Genomic DNA, 18,342 nt, shown 5'->3' with positions numbered 1-18,342 from the left:
CCTGGTGCAGGTCTACAATTTTGTTTCTGGTGTCCTTCGACAGCTCTTTGGTCTTCACCATAGTGGAGTTTGGAGTGTGACTGTTTGAGGTTGTGGACAGGTGTCTTTTATACTGATAACAAGTTCAAACAGGTGCCATCAATACAGGTAATGAGTGGAGGACAGAGGAGCCTCTTAAAGAAGAAGATACAGGTCTGTGAGAGGCAGAAATCTCGCTTGTTTGTAGGTGACCAAATACTTATTTTCCACCATAATTTGCAAATTCTTTCAAAAATCAGACAATGTGATCGGATTTGTTTCCACATTTTGTCTCTCATAGTTGAGGTATACCTATGATGACAATTACAGGCCTCTCTCATCTTTTCAAGTGGGAGAACTTGTACAATTGGTGGTGACTAAATACTTTTTTGACCCACTGTATGACCTCAGACTGTCATCTCATTGTCTCCCTATAACTGGTCAAAGCACACATTGGGTGGTGGCACAGGTCGTACCCGGAGGAAGGAGTCCAGCGATCCATTCTCCATGAACTCTGTGATGATCATGACGGGAGCGCTCTTGGTGACCACTCCTTCCAGATGGATGACGTTGGGGTGATCGAACTGCCCCATGATGCTGGCTTCACTCAGGAAATCCCGCCGCTGCTTCTCTGTGTACCCTGACTTCAGCGTCTTGATGGCCACAAACATCTCCCGCTTACCTGGGAGCTTCAGATGTCCGCTGCAAACTTCCCCAAACTCCCCTGCAGGAGACACGGAGGGGACAGAGCCTGTCAGCAGCCATCTACACACCATCCTTGCCCCCCACCCCGTATGGCAGACCAGGACAGCTCTTACCTGCTCCAATCACTTGCTCAATCTTCACACAGGAAATTTCAATTTCTTTGGCAAACTCCCGCACGGCTTCATTGGGATCCTCGTATGTGAAAGGGTCAATGTAAATTTTCATCCCTGGAGTCACTGCAGGGGGGAGACTGGCATGAGAGACTCGGGAGGACAGAGAAGAGGAGGACAGAGATGACACAGAGTGGAGGAGATCATGGAGGTGGTTGGTGGAGGGTCTAGGGATAGTCTACACAGGTCATTTCATCTATTTCTACTGTGAAATGTAAAGTCTGCAGAACAAAGGAAGCACTTCATCTTCAGGGACACCATTTCCCAGGTTTTATGACCCCTCTGAACTCCAGTGACCTGGGCGGACAACACTGCACTGAAATCTCAATCACTGCTTGGCCTCTGCCAGCTCTCTGCTGCAGGACTACAGAACACTCCCTTCTATTTAGGTTATTGGGATGGAAAGGGTGGGGAGTTTTGTAGTCCGTCAGAAAAGACCTGGCCAAGGAGGTCCAGGAGGACCATGGATGGTGGGAATTTTAATGAATGAAGGATGATGAGGCTTGGCCCCGGTAGGGGGTGGTGGAGGGTGGCAGGGCTCAGCAAGTGATGGATGATTTTTATGGGTTTGTGGATACATTACGATCTAAGGGAACAAATTAGGCAACGAACCAACGAGAGAACGCGGCGCTAGAGGTGGAGAGGGCAGTCGGTACGTACTGTGTCCACTCGTGTAGTGCTGCAGTTTGTCGGTGTACTCCGAGTCGGCCCGCTCGAAGCCCCGTCTTCTGGAAGAAACACAAAAGGCACTTAACCTGCATATTGAACCCACGACACCAAATCTCACACCTTGGAAAGTCCATACACTGTAACACCAACAGTGTCTGTAGTGCTGCACAACGGGATGTCATAACTCAAGTCTAGAAATGGTGTCGGAACAAGAACCCCCCAAAGATAAAAAACAGGCAATTACCGATTCTGACCTTTATAAAGAACCCCCTCAGTGCCAACTCTACAGCAGACCAATAACTGCCATTGTGTCATTATTAATGGCAGATATCGAGGACTTTACCAGTCCCGCGAATGGCTGGAGTCCACATGACAACAAACGTCCACTCCAAGCTACTCTACCTGTTGCAAACGATGATGATGACCACCAGGGCGATGAGGAACACCAAACCTGCGGCAGACGAGCCAATGATCAGCGGCAGTTTTTCCTGGAAGCTGCTCTGGTATTCGGCTGTGAAGAGGAAGAGGACGGGTCATGGATTAGTAAAGCTAAGTAATAAATACCAGAAGACGCGGTGAGAGGAGGAAGAGGACGGGTCATGTATTGGTAAATCTGAACAATAAGTACCAGTAGACGCGGTGAGGAGGAAGAAGAGGACAGGCCGTGGATTGGTAAATCTGAACAATAAGTACCAGAAGACACGGTGTGAGGAGGAAGAGGATGGGCCGTGGATTGGTAAATCTGTATAATAAGTACCAGAAGATGTGGTGTGAGGAGGAAGAGGACGGGCCGTGGATTGCTAAATCTGTATAATAAGTACCAGAAGACGCGGTGAGAGGAGGAAGAGGATGGGCCGTGGATTGCTAAATCTGTATAATAGGTACCAGAAGATGTGGTGTGAGGAAGAGGACGGGCCGAGTATTGTTAAATCTGAACAATAACTACCAGAAGACGTGGTGGGAGGAGGAAGAGGACGGGCCGAGTATTGTTAAATCTGAATAAGTACCAGAAGATGTGGTGTGAGGAAGAGGATGGGCCATGGATTGGTAAATCTGAACAATAAGTACCAGAAGACGTGGTGTGAGGAAGAGGACGGGCCGTGGATTGGTAAATCTGAACAATAAGTACCAGAAGACGTGGTGTGAGGAAGAGGATGGGCCGTGGATTGGTAAATCTGAACAATAAGTACCAGAAGACGTGGTGTGAGGAGGAAGAGGACGGGTCATGTATTGGTAAATCTGTATAATAAGTACCAGAAGATGTGGTGTGAGGAAGAGGATGGGCCGTGGATTGGTAAATCTGAACAATAAGTACCAGAAGATGTGGTGTGAGGAAGAGGACAGGCCGTGTATTGGTAAATCTGAACAATAAGTACCAGAAGATGTGGTGTGAGGAAGAGGACAGGCCGTGGATTGGTAAATCTGAACAATAAGTACCAGAAGACGCGGTGAGAGGAGGAAGAGGATGGGCCAAGTATTGTTAAATCTGAATAAGTACCAGAAGATGTGGTGTGAGGAGGAAGAGGACGGGCCGTGGATTGGTAAATCTGAATAATAACTACCAGAACTGGCAGTGTGAGGGGACAGATTGTGGTTCAGGCCCCTCAGACGGGGACACAGATCATGTGACTGGATGTTATGAGCCACACGACGATACAGAGGGGAAATGGATCATGGGAGATATGATGAGACCATGGCACACACAGGCTTGCACCCAGCAGTATATACACGATGGGTATACAGAATTCCGCTCACCTTCTGTCATGGTCTGGAAGTACATCTTTCCACTATAGCGTCCATAGCCGGCCACTGTCCTCGCTCGGACCTGGAAGACGTAGATGGTCCCAGCTTTCAGGCCGGGCACCGTCACAGTGTTGGTGGGACTTTTCACCACAGAGGAATTGTGTTCCGTCAGGTCCTGGAAATACAAGGCATGGTGTTTATATAATCCAAGGTTACTGCCATGACCCCCTCCCCCCCATACTGCCAGCTCATTATTGCCCCCACTGATCAGAAGTAACAATGGCGTACGACCAACCAATCAGATTGCAGTGCGAGGACCACTGGGGGACTATGAGGTTCTCGCTCAGATAGATTACGGATCCTAATGCAACCCTTCTCCGGCCGGCCTCAGTTCTGTAGATCAGAGACAGGTCCTCTGGATCTGCACACCGAGGGGCCTCTGTAAAGGGAAGTCTCTATTCCTATTGATGGGAGTACTACCAGTGCAATGAATACACCCCATCCCCCTCATTCTATACAAGTCCTCTTCCTTTTACTTATAAATGAAGCATGCTGGGATGATCTGTGAGGGAAGGTGACTTGTCTCCCATCACTGACACCTTTATACCTCAGTGGTCATGACCGGTGAAGAGCAGATTTATGGGACACCAGCTGGCAGAACGAACGATCACCCAACACTCACATGGCATTATATCAGCCCACCAGCTACCCCTGAGACCCTCCGAGTGACCTCTACCTGGAGGATGGAGGCAGCACATTCCAGCAATCTTCTCCAATCCATGTAGGTGGTCACTCATCCCTCCAATCCCCACTATAGAAAAATGGACGGTGGGAGGTCTTTACCCTTGTATGTGACACCCACCAGAGGACTGAAGGGACTGAGATGGAATATGGTCACCCATAACTATGGAGATGGGAACATGTGACATGGCAGGGTGGTGACACCCATTCCTGACCCTTGTATGTGACACCCACCAGAGGACTGAAGGGACTGAGATGGAATATGGTCACCCATAACTATGGAGATGGGAACATGTGACATGGCAGGGCGGTGACACCCATTCCTGACCCTTGTATGTGACACCCACCAGAGGACTGAAGGGACTGAGATGGAATATGGTCACCCATAACTATGGAGATGGGAACATGTGACATGGCAGGGCGGTGACACCCATTCCTGACCCTTGTATGTGACACCCACCAGAGGACTGAAGGGACTGAGATGGAATATGGTCACCCATAACTATGGAGATGGGTACATGTGACATGGCAGGGTGGTGACACCCATTCCTGACCCTTGTATGTGACACCCACCAGAGGACTGAAGGGACTGAGATGGAATATGGTCACCCATAACTATGGAGATGGGTACATGTGACATGGCAGGGTGGTGACACCCATTCCTGACCCTTGTATGTGACACCCACCAGAGGACTGAAGGAACTGAGATGGAATATGGTCACCCATAACTATGGAGATGGGAACATGTGACATGGCAGGGCGGTGACACCCATTCCTGACCCTTGTATGTGACACCCACCAGAGGACTGAAGGGACTGAGATGGAATATGGTGACCCATAACTATGGAGATGGGAACATGTGACATGGCAGGGTGGTGACACCCATTCCTGACCCTTGTATGTGACACCTACCTTCTCATAATACATAAGCTCATAGTCCAGTATGACCCCATTGGGTTGGTCCGGCTGAGACCAGGACAAGGTGATGCTGTCCACGGCACGGCTGACCTGGTGCATGATGGAGACGGTGGATGGGGCTGGAAGACAGAAGAGAGAGCGGAGTGAGGCCCCATAATATGGAAATCACATTTTCTGGGAAGGGAGATTACTGGAGCGGAAAGTTCACCTCTCCCAGTGACGGGCCGTTGACAGTCCGGTTGGCGGCAGACTCGTGGATCGGCACACAGGAGCTGTCAGATCTAATCTCAGCGCCTGGCCTATTTTTCCAGGTCGAGTAGCACCTCGCCTGGATGGGTGACCCACCGTCTCCTCGCTGACCAATCAAGGCACTGTAGGGGGGTCCGACCCTCGGTAAGGCCCATTGAATGGATGGAGGGGGGAGGGGTAGTTGTATTGTGTTTTCTTTGTATGGACTTCTCACTTATCTGACATCCAACGGCCATCAGGACCCGGGGCTACATACTATATACGGCATCCGGGACCTGCTAATTCTCTGAACCATCTTCTGCAGCCACAATCCAGACAGAACCTCACAGGGTCACTGGGAGTGCCATGTGACTTCCTCCCTCCCCAGTCCGGTTCAGGTTGGTACATATAAGGAACTCATTACTAACGCTCTGATACATGAGGTATTGGGATGTGAGAAGCCTGCAGTGGGCGTGTCTGGGAATTCCTCTCCTGTATCACAAATGAGTAAAAATGGGTTCCCAGATCCCCAGCAGAAAGGCGAGCGCAGGGATGGCTGTACACGGGGGGGGGGGGGGGGGGGGTTGTCTGCACTGACCAGGGATAGCTCTGTACACGGGGGGGGGGTATGTCTGCTCTGACCAGGGATGTCTGTACACGGGGGGGGGGGGTGTCTGCTCTGACCAGGGATAGCTGTACACGGGGGGGGGGGGAGGGGTCTGCTCTGACCAGGGATGTCTGTACATGGGGGGGGGGGGGGTATGTCTGCACTGACCAGGGATGGCTGTACACGGGGGGGGGGGGGGGGTCTGCTCTGACCAGGGATAGCTGTACACGGGGGGGGGGGGGGGGTCTGCTCTGACCAGGGATAGCTGTACACGGGGGGGGGGGGGGGGGGGTCTGCACTGACCAGGGATGTCTGTACACGGGGGGGGGGGGGGGGTATGTCTGCTCTGACCAGGGATAGCTGTACACGGGGGGGGGGGGGGTCTGCTATGACCAGGGATGTCTGTACACGGGGGGGGGGGGTTCTGCTCTGACCAGGGATGTCTGTACACGGGGGGGGGGGGGGTCTGCACTGATCAGGGATGTCTGTACATGGGGGGGGGGGGGTCTGCTCTGACCAGGGATGTCTGTACATGGGGGGGGGGGTCTGCACTGACCAGGGATGTCTGTACATGGGGGGGGGGGTCTGCACTGACCAGGGATGTCTGTACATGGGGGGGGGTCTGCACTGACCAGGGATGTCTGTACATGGGGGGGGGTCTGCTATGACCAGGGATGTCTGTACACGGGGGGGGGGTTCTGCTCTGACCAGGGATGTCTGTACACGGGGGGGGGGGTTCTGCTATGACCAGGGATGTCTGTACATGGGGGGGGGGTCTGCACTGACCAGGGATGTCTGTACATGGGGGGGGGGGGGGTCTGCTCTGACCAGGGATGTCTGTACATGGGGGGGGGGGTCTGCTCTGACCAGGGATGTCTGTACATGGGGGGGGGGGGTCTGCTCTGACCAGGGATGTCTGTACATGGGGGGGGGTCTGCACTGATCAGGGATGTCTGTACATGGGGGGGGGGGGTTCTGCTCTGACCAGGGATGTCTGTACATGGGGGGGGGGGGGTCTGCACTGATCAGGGATGTCTGTACATGGGGGGGGGGGTTCTGCTCTGACCAGGGATGTCTGTACATGGGGGGGGGGGGTCTGCTCTGACCAGGGATGTCTGTACATGGGGGGGGGGGGGGGGTCTGCACTGATCAGGGATGTCTGTACATGGGGGGGGGGGTTCTGCTCTGACAAGGGATGTCTGTACATGGGGGGGGGGGTCTGCTCTGACCAGGGATGTCTGTACATGGGGGGGGGGGGGTCTGCACTGATCAGGGATGTCTGTACATGGGGGGGGTTCTGCTCTGACCAGGGATAGCTGTACACAGGGGGAGGGGGGGGGGTCTGCTCTGACCAGGGATGTCTGTACATGGGGGGGGGGGGGGGGTCTGCTCTGACCAGGGATGTCTGTACATGGGGGGGGGTTCTGCTCTGACCAGGGATAGCTGTACATGGGGGGGGGGGGGGTCTGCACTGACCAGGGATGTCTGTACATGGGGGGGGGGGGGGTCTGCACTGACCAGGGATGTCTGTACATGGGGGGGGGGGGGGTCTGCTCTGACCAGGGATGTCTGTACATGGGGGGGGGGGGGGGGGGGTCTGCTCTGACCAGGGATGTCTGTACATGGGGGGGGGGGGGGGGTCTGCTCTGACCAGGGATGTCTGTACATGGGGGGGGGGGGGTCTGCTCTGACCAGGGATGTCTGTACATGGGGGGGGGGGGGGGTCTGCTCTGACCAGGGATGTCTGTACATGGGGGGGGGGGGGGTCTGCTCTGACCAGGGATGTCTGTACATGGGGGGGGGGGGGGTCTGCTCTGACCAGGGATGTCTGTACATGGGGGGGGGGGGTCTGCTATGACCAGGGATGTCTGTACATGGGGGGGGGGGGGTCTGCTATGACCAGGGATGTCTGTACATGGGGGGGGGGTCTGCTCTGACCAGGGATGTCTGTACATGGGGGGGGGGGTCTGCTCTGACCAGGGATAGCTGTACATGGGGGGAGGGGGTTCTGCTATGACCAGGGATGTCTGTACACGGGGGGGGGGGGGGGGGGGGGGGGGTCTGCTCTGACCAGGGATGTCTGTACATGGGGGGGAGGGGGGTCTGCTCTGACCAGGGATGTCTGTACACGGGGGGGGGGGTCTGCTCTGACCAGGGATGTCTGTACACGGGGGGGAGGGGGTTCTGCTATGACCAGGGATGTCTGTACATGGGGGGGAGGGGGGTCTGCTATGACCAGGGATGTCTGTACACGGGGGGGAGGGGGGTCTGCTATGACCAGGGATGTCTGTACATGGGGGGGGGGGTCTGCTATGACCAGGGATGTCTGTACATGGGGGGGGGGGGGGTCTGCTATGACCAGGGATGTCTGTACATGGGGGGGGGGTTCTGCTCTGACCAGGGATGTCTGTACATGGGGGGAGGGGGGTCTGCTATGACCAGGGATGTCTGTACATGGGGGGGGGGGGTCTGCTATGACCAGGGATGTCTGTACATGGGGGGGGGGGTCTGCTCTGACCAGGGATAGCTGTACACGGGGGGGAGGGGGGTCTGCTCTGACCAGGGATGTCTGTACATGGGGGGGGGGGGGGGGTCCAGGTGAGACACTGATGACTGCTGATAAATGAAGGATACAGCGCTGCTACTAACAGGCTCCATACATCAAGCAGCACAGATTGTACCCCCACCTCACACCTCACACCTCCCGACACCATTTTCGGTTTTTCGGTTTGTTTTTTGCTGTTTTCCATGAGCTGCTGTAAGTTTCCCCAATGGTGTCACTTCTAACCTGGGGCTACGGAGGTGTCGGTGACAACGGGGAGCGCCCAGCTGGAGGAATATCATTCACATGAAAATATCAGCAATATGGCGTCTAAAGAGAATATTTTGGGTGGAGGTCTTGAATGTTCGCGGCAGAAATGGGCCAACAGTCATTTTGCAGAAAGTAATAAAGACATGAAAGAGGAAGAAGAGCGATCCCGACACCTCTCTTGCCCCTCGGCATCTTCCCACATTGCTCTGGGCACATCTCTGAATATTTTACACGGGGATTGAGATGTGTGCTGGCCCAGCCGTTTATTTAGAGGAAGCTCTGTAGATTTTACAGGGATCCTCACACGGCGGCACGTTGCTGGGATGTATGTTAGCAATTACCGTCAAACGCTGCCAAAAATTCCCCCTACGTGCCGCCACACAATTAGGAGAAGGTTTCCTAAACAGTCGGGATGTGAAAACATTCCTTGGAGCAGTTTGGGGCTCATGACAAATAACCTGCGCACAAATATGGCAGACGGCGGGGGCGGGGGGGGGGGCACACCTGGAGGCAGGCAGATTACTAGGATGCTTTTATACAGCATTGTCCTTCGTGATGCACATAGTAAGTTCTCAGAGTCTACAGATCACCTGTAGCAGCTTCATCACGTTGTTACAATCAATATTTCCCAGGAAAAATCTCCATCTGACGTCCTGTAAGCTTTGCCTGAACACGTGACCTTCCACCACAGAGCCGCTCACGTGACCTGGAGGCGCTCATAGCGTTGGGGAAAAGCAGGGAACACCTTCACCATTATTACCGTTCACTGATTTCTCAATCAATAAACACCGACACATCCAACTTTGAAGAAGAGATTTTTATTGAAGAAGAAGGTGTTTAGGTGGAAAAAACCCATCATAGCTGGAGGCCACATCCTGCGGGAAGAGCTGGAAGAATGTCAGAAGATAATGGCGGCACAGAAGATTCTAGCAGTGGAGAGATGGAGGTCATCAGATCATTCTGGAAGGAGGTTACAGGATTCCAGCACAGCACTCATGGCAGAATATTCTGCTCCTCCTTATAAAGATCACCAAACACCTTCTGACATGTGCAGCAAAACTAAAGGAGGCGGGCGATGGCGTGTGCGGTGCTGGTGGAGGAGGCGGGCGATGGCGTGTGCGGTGCTGGTGGAGGAGGCGGGCGATGGCGTGTGCGGTGCTGGTGGAGGAGGCGGGCGATGGCGTGTGCGGTGCTGGTGGAGGAGGCGGGCGATGGCGTGTGCGGTGCTGGTGGAGGAGGCGGGCGATGGCGTGTGCGGTGCTGGTGGAGGAGGCGGGCGATGGCGTGTGCGGTGCTGGTGGAGGAGGCGGGCGATGGCGTGTGCGGTGCTGGTGGAGGAGGCGGGCGATGGCGTGTGCGGTGCTGGTGGAGGAGGCGGGCGATGGCGTGTGCAGTGATGGTGGAGGAGGCGGGCGATGGCGTGGGCGGTGGAGGAGGCGGGCGATGGCGTGGGCGGTGGAGGAGGCGGGCGATGGCGTGGGCGGTGGAGGAGGCGGGCGATGGCGTGGAGGAGGCGGGCGATGGCGTGGGCGGTGGAGGAGGCGGGCGATGGCGTGGGCGGTGGAGGAGGCGGGCGATGGCGTGGGCGGTGGAGGAGGCGGGCGATGGCGTGGGCGGTGGAGGACCCGGGCGATGGCGTGGGCGGTGGAGGAGGCGGGCGATGGCGTGGGCGGTGGAGGACCCGGGCGATGGCGTGGGCGGTGGAGGAGGCGGGCGATGGCGTGGGCGGTGGAGGAGGCGGGCGATGGCGTGGGCGGTGGAGGAGGCGGGCGATGGCGTGGGCGGTGGAGGAGGCGGGCGATGGCGTGGGCGGTGGAGGACCCGGGCGATGGCGTGGGCGGTGGAGGAGGCGGGCGATGGCGTGGGCGGTGGAGGACCCGGGCGATGGCGTGGGCGGTGGAGGAGGCGGGCGATGGCGTGGGCGGTGGAGGAGGCGGGCGATGGCGTGGGCGGTGGAGGACCCGGGCGATGGCGTGGGCGGTGGAGGACCCGGGCGATGGCGTGGGCGGTGGAGGACCCGGGCGATGGCGTGGGCGGTGGAGGACCCGGGCGATGGCGTGGGCGGTGGAGGACCCGGGCGATGGCGTGGGCGGTGGAGGACCCGGGCGATGGCGTGGGCGGTGGAGGACCCGGGCGATGGCGTGGGCGGTGGAGGACCCGGGCGATGGCGTGGGCGGTGGAGGACCCGGGCGATGGCGTGGGCGGTGGAGGACCCGGGCGATGGCGTGGGCGGTAGTGGTGGAGGACACGGGTGATGGCGTGCGGTACAACAACAGGAGCAGACAGGTGGTGGTGTATAGTAGAAGATGGGTGATGGCATGAAGGAATGCTGAAGGAGATAAGGGACAGCATGTAGAAGTATTGGAGGAGAAAGGTAGTTTTGGAGGATGGCGAATGGTAGAAATGGGTGATAATGTGCAGAAGAACTGGTGAAGATGGGTGATGATGGTATGTCGTATAATAAAAGGAGACGTGATGGCGTGTGGTAGTATGGAAGGGGATCTGTTATGACGTGCCATACAACGGGAGGAGAGAGCTGATAGGGTAGAGGATGGACATGACAGAACTGGAAGGTCACCTGGAAAAATTTTGGAGGCTGGTGTGAAAGAAATAAAGATGTAGCAGAAGACACGAGGGACAGAAGTGGAAGGTCTCTTGTAGAAGAAGATTGTGACAGAGAAGATGAGAGCAAAGTTGAAAAGTGGAAAATAGGAATGAGAAATTGATTTACAGGACAAGATGTGTAAATTGTACAGGAAGACATGACACATGATGGACAGAACTGGAGGTGTAGAGAAAAAGTTTGGAGATAATGGACAGAGCTAGAGGAGCTGTAGAGGAAGAGATCAGGGATGATGGACAAAGATTGAGGAGACGTACAGGAATTGATATTGACTGATGGGCTGAGCTGGAAGAGATGAAGAGGAAGAGATCAGGGACAATGGGCAAAGTTGGGGGGAGACATAAAAGTGATAAGGAATGGTGGGCAGAGCTGGAAGCAATGAAGAGATCAGGGACAATGGAGAGTTGGAGAAGACATAGGAAGAGATAAGTAATGATGGACAGAGATAGAAGAGACTTAGAGGAAGAATCAGAAATGACGGAGGAGATGAAGACGAAGAGATCAGAAATGATGGACAGAACAGAAATGGACAGAGATGGAGGAAGAGAGCAGAAATGATGGACAGAGATGGAGGAGAGGAAGAGATCAGGAATGTTGGACAGAGATGGAGGAGAGGAAGAGATCAGAAATGATGGACAGAAATGGAGGAGAGGAAGAGATCAGAAATGATGGACAGAGATGGAGGAGAGGAAGAGATCAGAAATGATGGACAGAGATGGAGGAGAGGAAGAGATCAGAAATGGACAGAGATGGAGAAGAGAGAGAGGAAGAGATCAGGAATGTTGGACAGAGATGGAGAAGAGGACGAGATCAGGAGTGATGGAAAGAGTTGGAGGTGATGTAGAGGAAGAGATCAGGTATTATGGACAGAGCTGGAAGGTCATCTGATGGGGGTTGTGAGAAGATGATGGAGACTAGACTGAAGGAAGGGAAGAAAGTGGCTAGAAAATGATTATAATAAGGAATTATGATCTGAACTGACACAGGAAGTACGTTCAGAAGGATTATTTCTAATAACACAACTCACAGCTGTTGAAAAGATAACAAATGGATTTGGTGAACTACTTTGATGTTGCATTGTATAGAGATTGGGGAAGAGGAGATGACTTAGAAGGTAGAAGCCACTTAGGGGGTTAATCCACCCTAGGAGGACCCTCCTCAGCCTGGTCAGACCAAACTGCCATCACCCGATATGCAGGGAATGGGGTCATCTTCTTGCCCTGTGATCTCATTCCAGGCCGTAGTGTGGAGAATGACTTTGTTCTGCCTGTGTGACAGCAACGAAAATCAATCAAACCTGGAAAATTTCCCTAAATCCCCAGCGTCACGGTCCAATCATGCCATACATGGGGAACTAAATGCCCCCCTACAGACAGCTCAGAGCAATCTCCATCCAGGAAGAGATCCTGTCCAGCTCCTCTCTCTATGGAAAATCTCAGAGGACAATCCCACCTCTCAGGAACATACAACGACAAGTGATGGGAGGACCCTGGATGTGTGTCAGAGGGATGGCAAAGACACTGGAAGTCTAATGTACGGAGAATGGAAGTAGCAGTAAGATCTTTCCTGTATGTGACAAGGTGGCTGGGGCCCCGTCTTGTCTGGGCCCCCAGGATGAGACGTGCGCTCAGTGTCTCGCTGTGATTGATGTGGAATGGCAGCCCGTGCCTAGAGGGTTTGCATGTAATCAGCGCAGGTTGTGGACATGGCCTGTCAGTCGGGCCCCGGGGCTTCTCTCTGCCTTGTCCAGGTGTTCACTTCCTCACCTGCCTGTAATTATGGCTGGAAGCCGAGACAGCTGAGCTCCATGCATGGTGTGCAGCGAATGACCCCCAGAGGCCGCAGACTGCACAATTGTTACAGACGGGATTTTCACCTTATCTCCTCCATCTAACAAACCCAGCGAGAAACACACAAAGCAGCCGGGGCACTTTCTCAGGTTTCCCCCATGATCCTCTCTGTCTGCAGGGTGATATAACACTGCTCCAGAGTGCACATTAAACTGCGTCCCCCACCCCCCCCCCCCCTTCCCCGCAGCTGGTGCAGACTCCCTCCACCAGCGCCTGTGCGGCCGTCCCACCGACCCGACCCACCCGGCACCAGATATTGGAATGGATTCTATTAAATTACACCCTAGAGAGAACAGACACAAATCTGACAACGGTTGTCGCGCTCACAGGGAGACCCCCGGGGGCGGCGCGCTCACAGGGACACCACCGGGGGGCGGCGCGCTCACAGGGACACCACCGCGGGCGGCGCGCTCACAGGGACACCACCGCGGGCGGCGCGCTCACAGGGACACCACCGCGGGCGGCGCGCTAACAGGGACACCACCGCGGGCGGCGCGCTAACAGGGACACCACCGGGGGGGCGGCGCGCTCACAGGGACACCACCGGGGGGGGGCGGCGCGCTCACAGGGACACCACCGGGGGGGGGCGGCGCGCTCACAGGGACACCACCGGGGGGGCGGCGCGCTCACAGGGACACCACCGGGGGGGCGGCGCGCTCACAGGGACACCACCGGGGGGGCGGCGCGCTCACAGGGACACCACCGGGGGGGCGGCGCGCTCACAGGGACACCACCGGGGGGGCGGCGCGCTCACAGGGACACCACCGGGGGGGCGGCGCGCTCACAGGGACACCACCGGGGGGGCGGCGCGCTCACAGGGACACCACCGCGGGGCGGCGCGCTCACAGGGACACCACCGCGGGGCGGCGCGCTCACAGGGACACCACCGCGGGGCGGCGCGCTCACAGGGACACCACCGCGGGGCGGCGCGCTCACAGGGACACCACCGCGGGGCGGCGCGCTCACAGGGACACCACCGCGGGGCGGCGCGCTCACAGGGACACCACCGCGGGCGGCGTGCTCACAGGGAGACCACCGGGGGCGGCGCGCTCACAGGGACACCACCGCGGGGCGGCGCGCGCTCACAGGGACACCACCGCGGGGCGGCGCGCTCACAGGGACACCACCAGGGGCGGCGCGCTCACAGGGACACCACCGCGGGGCGGCGCGCTCACAGGGACACCACCGGGGGCGGCGCGCTCACAGGGAGACCACCGCGGGGCGGCGCGCTCACAGGGACACCACCGGGGGGCGGCGCGCTCACAGGGACACCACCAGGGGGGCGGCGCGCTCACAGGGACACCACCACGGGCGGCGCGCTCACAGGGACACCACCGCGGGCGGCGTGCTCACAGGGAGACCACCGGGGGCGGCGCGCTCACAGGGACACCACCGCGGGGCGGCGCGCTCACAGGGACACCACCGCGGGGCGGCGCGCTCACAGGGACACCACCAGGGGCGGCGCGCTCACAGGGACACCATCGCGGGGCGGCGCGCTCACAGGGACACCACCACGGGGCGGCGCGCTCACAGGGACACCACCGGGGGCGGCGCGCTCACAGGGAGACCACCGCGGGGCGGCGCGCTCACAGGGACACCACCACGGGGCGGCGCGCTCACAGGGACACCACCGGGGGCGGCGCGCTCACAGGGACACCACCACGGGGCGGCGCGCTCACAGGGACACCACCGGGGGCGGCGCGCTCACAGGGACACCACCGGGGGCGGCGCGCTCACAGGCAGCCCTTCAAAGGTGCATTTCTTCTATTTTACATAACTGGTCACCCAGCTTCTGAAGACGCTGATCATTTACAGAACCCGATGTCTCCGGTCGCCACACACCCTACAATCCAATTGTACAATTTACATTTAGATTTACCAATAGTTATATAGTTTGGGGACCTGACTGGATTCACATTGGAGGAAGGATGTTTAGATCCTAAAATCACATTGTAATGTGTGTGGTCGGGTTTCTGGTCTATGTGAAGATAGTAAATACCACAACAATGTATCTGGTACCGGTGATGCCGATTGGGTGACATCGGACGGTCCTAATACTGTAAAATGAGGATGAGAAAAGTTTTCTCATCCCAAGAAAAACATGCAGAATTTCCATCTCTCCCACCGAATTTCCCGGCGACATCGATCGGATGAAATTGATAGTAAATAGGTTGGTTGGTGAGTAAACGTCCTCTGACTGGACAGAAACGTCGGGCCACAGAAGTGGCAGCTGGACCCCTCGTCCCCCTCCGCACTCCTCTCTCATCATCAGCAACTTGAAATAAAAGAGAGAGAACAGCTGCCGGGCCTTCAACCTCCTCGCCGGATCCCCCTCTGACACCATCCGCGTCCCCCAGGTGTCTGGTTACCAACCTGGGAGAAGACGGCGTAATACCAGCCACCAGCCGGGAATTCTGGTATTTTTCAATTACTTCTATAAAAGAGAACGCAGAGATCAGGAGAACAGGGAAGTCTGCAGGATGGACAGGCCCAATACAAGGAGGAAACATCCAGAACATGAAGGAAAATGACCAGGAGGAAAGGACAGAGACGGCACGGGATCCAGGGGAAGGGGGACTCGAATCAGGAGGAGACGGGACCAGAAGTGGGAGGAGAGGGGAGAGGAGACGGGACCAGAAGTGGGAGGAGAGGGGAGAGGAGACGGGACCAGAAGTGGGAGGAGAGGGGAGAGGAAACGGGACCAGAAGTGGGAGGAGAGGGGAGAGGAAACGGGACCAGAAGTGGGAGGAGAGGGGAGAGGAGACGGGACCAGAAGTGGGAGGAGAGGGGACCAGAAGTGGAAGGAGAGGGGAGAGGAGATGGGACCAGAAGTGGAAGGAGAGGGGAGAGGAGATGGGACCAGAAGTGGAAGGAGAGGGGAGAGGAGATGGGACCAGAAGTGGAAGGAGAGGGGAGAGGAGATGGGACCAGAAGTGGAAGGAAAGGGGAGAGGAGAAGGGAGGAGAGGGGAGTGGAGAAGGGAGGAGAGGGGAGAGGAGAAGGGACCAGAAGTGGAAGGAGAGGGGAGAGGAGAAGGGAGGAGAGGGGAGGAGAGGGGAGGAGAGGGGATAGCAGATGGGACCAGAAGTGGGAGGAGAGGGGAGAGGAGATGGGACTAGAAGTGGGGGGATAGGGGACCAGAAGTTGGGGGAGAGGGGACCAGAAGTGGGAGGAGAGGAGAAGGGAGGAGAGGAGAGAGGAGATGGGACCAGAAGTAGGAGGAGAGGGGAGAGGAGAAGGGAGGAGAGGGGATAGCAGATGGGACCAGAAGTGGGAGGAGAGGGGAGAGGAGATGGGACCAGAAGTGGAAGGAGAGGGGAGAGGAGATGGGACCAGACATTCAAGGAGAGGGGAGAGGAGAAGGGAGGAGAAGGGAGGAGAGGGGAGAGGAGAAGGGACCAGAAGTGGAAGGAGAGGGGAGAGGAGACGGGAGGAGAGGGGATAGCAGATGGGACCAGAAGTGGGAGGAGAGGGGAGAGGAGATGGGACCAGAAGTTGGTGGAGAGGGGACCAGAAGTTGGGGGAGAGGAGAAGGGAGGAGAGGAGAGAGGAGATGGGACCAGAAGTGGGAGGAGATGGGACCAGAAGTGGGAGGAGATGGGACCCGAAGTGGGAGGAGATGGGACCCGAAGTGGGAGGAGATGGGACCCGAAGTGGGAGGAGATGGGACCCGAAGTGGGAGGAGATGGGACCCGAAGTGGGAGGAGATGGGACCAGAAGTGGGAGGAGATGGGACCAGAAGTGGGAGGAGATGGGACCAGAAGTGGGAGGAGATGGGACCAGAAGTGGGGTGAGAGGGGGAGAGGAGATGGGACCAGAAGTGGGGTGAGAGGGGGAGAGGAGATGGGACCAGAAGTGGGAGGAGAGGGGAAGGGAGGAGAGGGGAAGGGAGAAGGGACCAGAAGTGGGAGGAGAGGGGAAATGACCAGAAGTGGGAGGAGAGGGGAGAGGACCAGAAGTGTAAGGAGAGGGGAGAGGAGATGGGACCAGAAGAGGGAGGAGATGGGACCAGAAGAGGGAGGAGATGGGACCAGAAGAGGGAGGAGATGGGACCAGAAGAGGGAGGAGATGGGACCAGAAGAGGGAGGAGAGGAGAAGGGAGGAGAAGGGAGGAGAAGGAGAGGGGAGAGGGAGAAGGGACCAGAAGTGGGAGGAGAGGGAGAAGGGACCAGAAGTGGGAGGAGAGGGGAGAGGACCAGAAGTGGGAGGAGAGGGGAGAGGACCAGAAGTGGAAGGAGAGGGGAGAGGACCAGAAGTGGAAGGAGAGGGGAGAGTAGAGGGGACCAGAAGTGAGAGTAGAGGGGACCAGAAGTGGGAGGAGATGGGACCAGAAGTGGGAGGAGATGGGACCAGAAGTGGGAGGAGAAGGGACCAGAAGAGGGAGGAGATGGGAGAGGACCAGAAGTGGGAGGAGAGGGGAGAGGAGAAGTGGAAGGAGAGAGGAGAGGAGATGGAACCAGAAGTGGAAGGAGAGGGGAGAGGAGATGGGACCAGAAGTGGAAGGAGAGGGGAGAGGAGATGGGACCAGAAGTGGAAGGAGAGGGGAGAGGAGATGGGACCAGAAGTGAGAGGAGAGGGGAGAGGAGATGGGACCAGAAGTGGGAGGAGATGGGACCAGAAGTGGGAGAAGATGGGACCAGAAGTGGGAGGAGATGGGACCAGAAGTGGGAGGAGATGGGACCAGAAGTGGGAGGAGATGGGACCAGAAGTGGGAGGAGATGGGACCAGAAGTGGGAGGAGATGGGACCAGAAGTGGGAGGAGATGGGACCAGAAGTGGGAGGAGATGGGACCAGAAGTGTAAGGAGAGGGGAGAGGACCAGAAGTGTAAGGAGAGGGGAGGGGACCAGAAGTGTAAGGAGAGGGGAGAGGACCAGAAGTGTAAGGAGAGGGGAGAGGAGATGGGACCAGAAGTGTAAGGAGAGGGGAGAGGAGATGGGACCAGAAGTGTAAGGAGAGGGGAGAGGAGATGGGACCAGAAGTGTAAGGAGAGGGGAGAGGAGATGGGACCAGAAGTGTAAGGAGAGGGGAGAGTAGATGGGACCAGAAGTGTAAGGAGAGGGGAGAGGAGATGGGACCAGAAGTGTAAGGAGAGGGGAGAGGAGATGGGACCAGAAGTGTAAGGAGAGGGGAGAGGAGATGGGACCAGAAGTGTAAGGAGAGGGGAGAGGAGATGGGACCAGAAGTGTAAGGAGAGGGGAGAGGAGATGGGTCCAGAAGTGTAAGGAGAGGGGAGAGGAGATGGGACCAGAAGTGGAAG

General features: G+C 57.0%; 1 protein-coding gene across 6 annotated transcripts in view; it reads right to left on the bottom strand.

Annotated features, from left to right (window-relative positions):
- The window catches only part of EPHB2 (EPH receptor B2), a 159,181-nt gene that overhangs the window by 14,217 nt on the left and 126,622 nt on the right, over positions 1-18,342 (bottom strand). For 2 of the 6 annotated variants that reach the window (XM_073601427.1, XM_073601431.1), the window contains 6 exons: positions 4,959-5,083; positions 3,318-3,480; positions 1,965-2,073; positions 1,506-1,621; positions 837-959; positions 495-742 (listed from right to left, as the gene is read on the bottom strand). In XM_073601427.1, coding sequence (XP_073457528.1) covers positions 495-742; positions 837-959; positions 1,506-1,621; positions 1,965-2,073; positions 3,318-3,480; positions 4,959-5,083 — 884 coding nt within the window. The remainder of the gene's footprint in view (positions 1-494; positions 743-836; positions 960-1,505; positions 1,622-1,964; positions 2,074-3,317; positions 3,481-4,958; positions 5,084-18,342) is intronic. The other 4 variants (XM_073601429.1, XM_073601428.1, XM_073601430.1 and 1 more) reach the window with 4 other exon arrangements.

Source organism: Aquarana catesbeiana, linkage group LG10 (genome assembly GCF_042186555.1).
Source record: "Aquarana catesbeiana isolate 2022-GZ linkage group LG10, ASM4218655v1, whole genome shotgun sequence".
Taxonomy (NCBI): domain Eukaryota; kingdom Metazoa; phylum Chordata; class Amphibia; order Anura; family Ranidae; genus Aquarana; species Aquarana catesbeiana.
The sequence above is the reverse complement of the archived record's forward strand: the minus strand, read 5'-3'. Positions and strand labels throughout refer to the sequence as shown.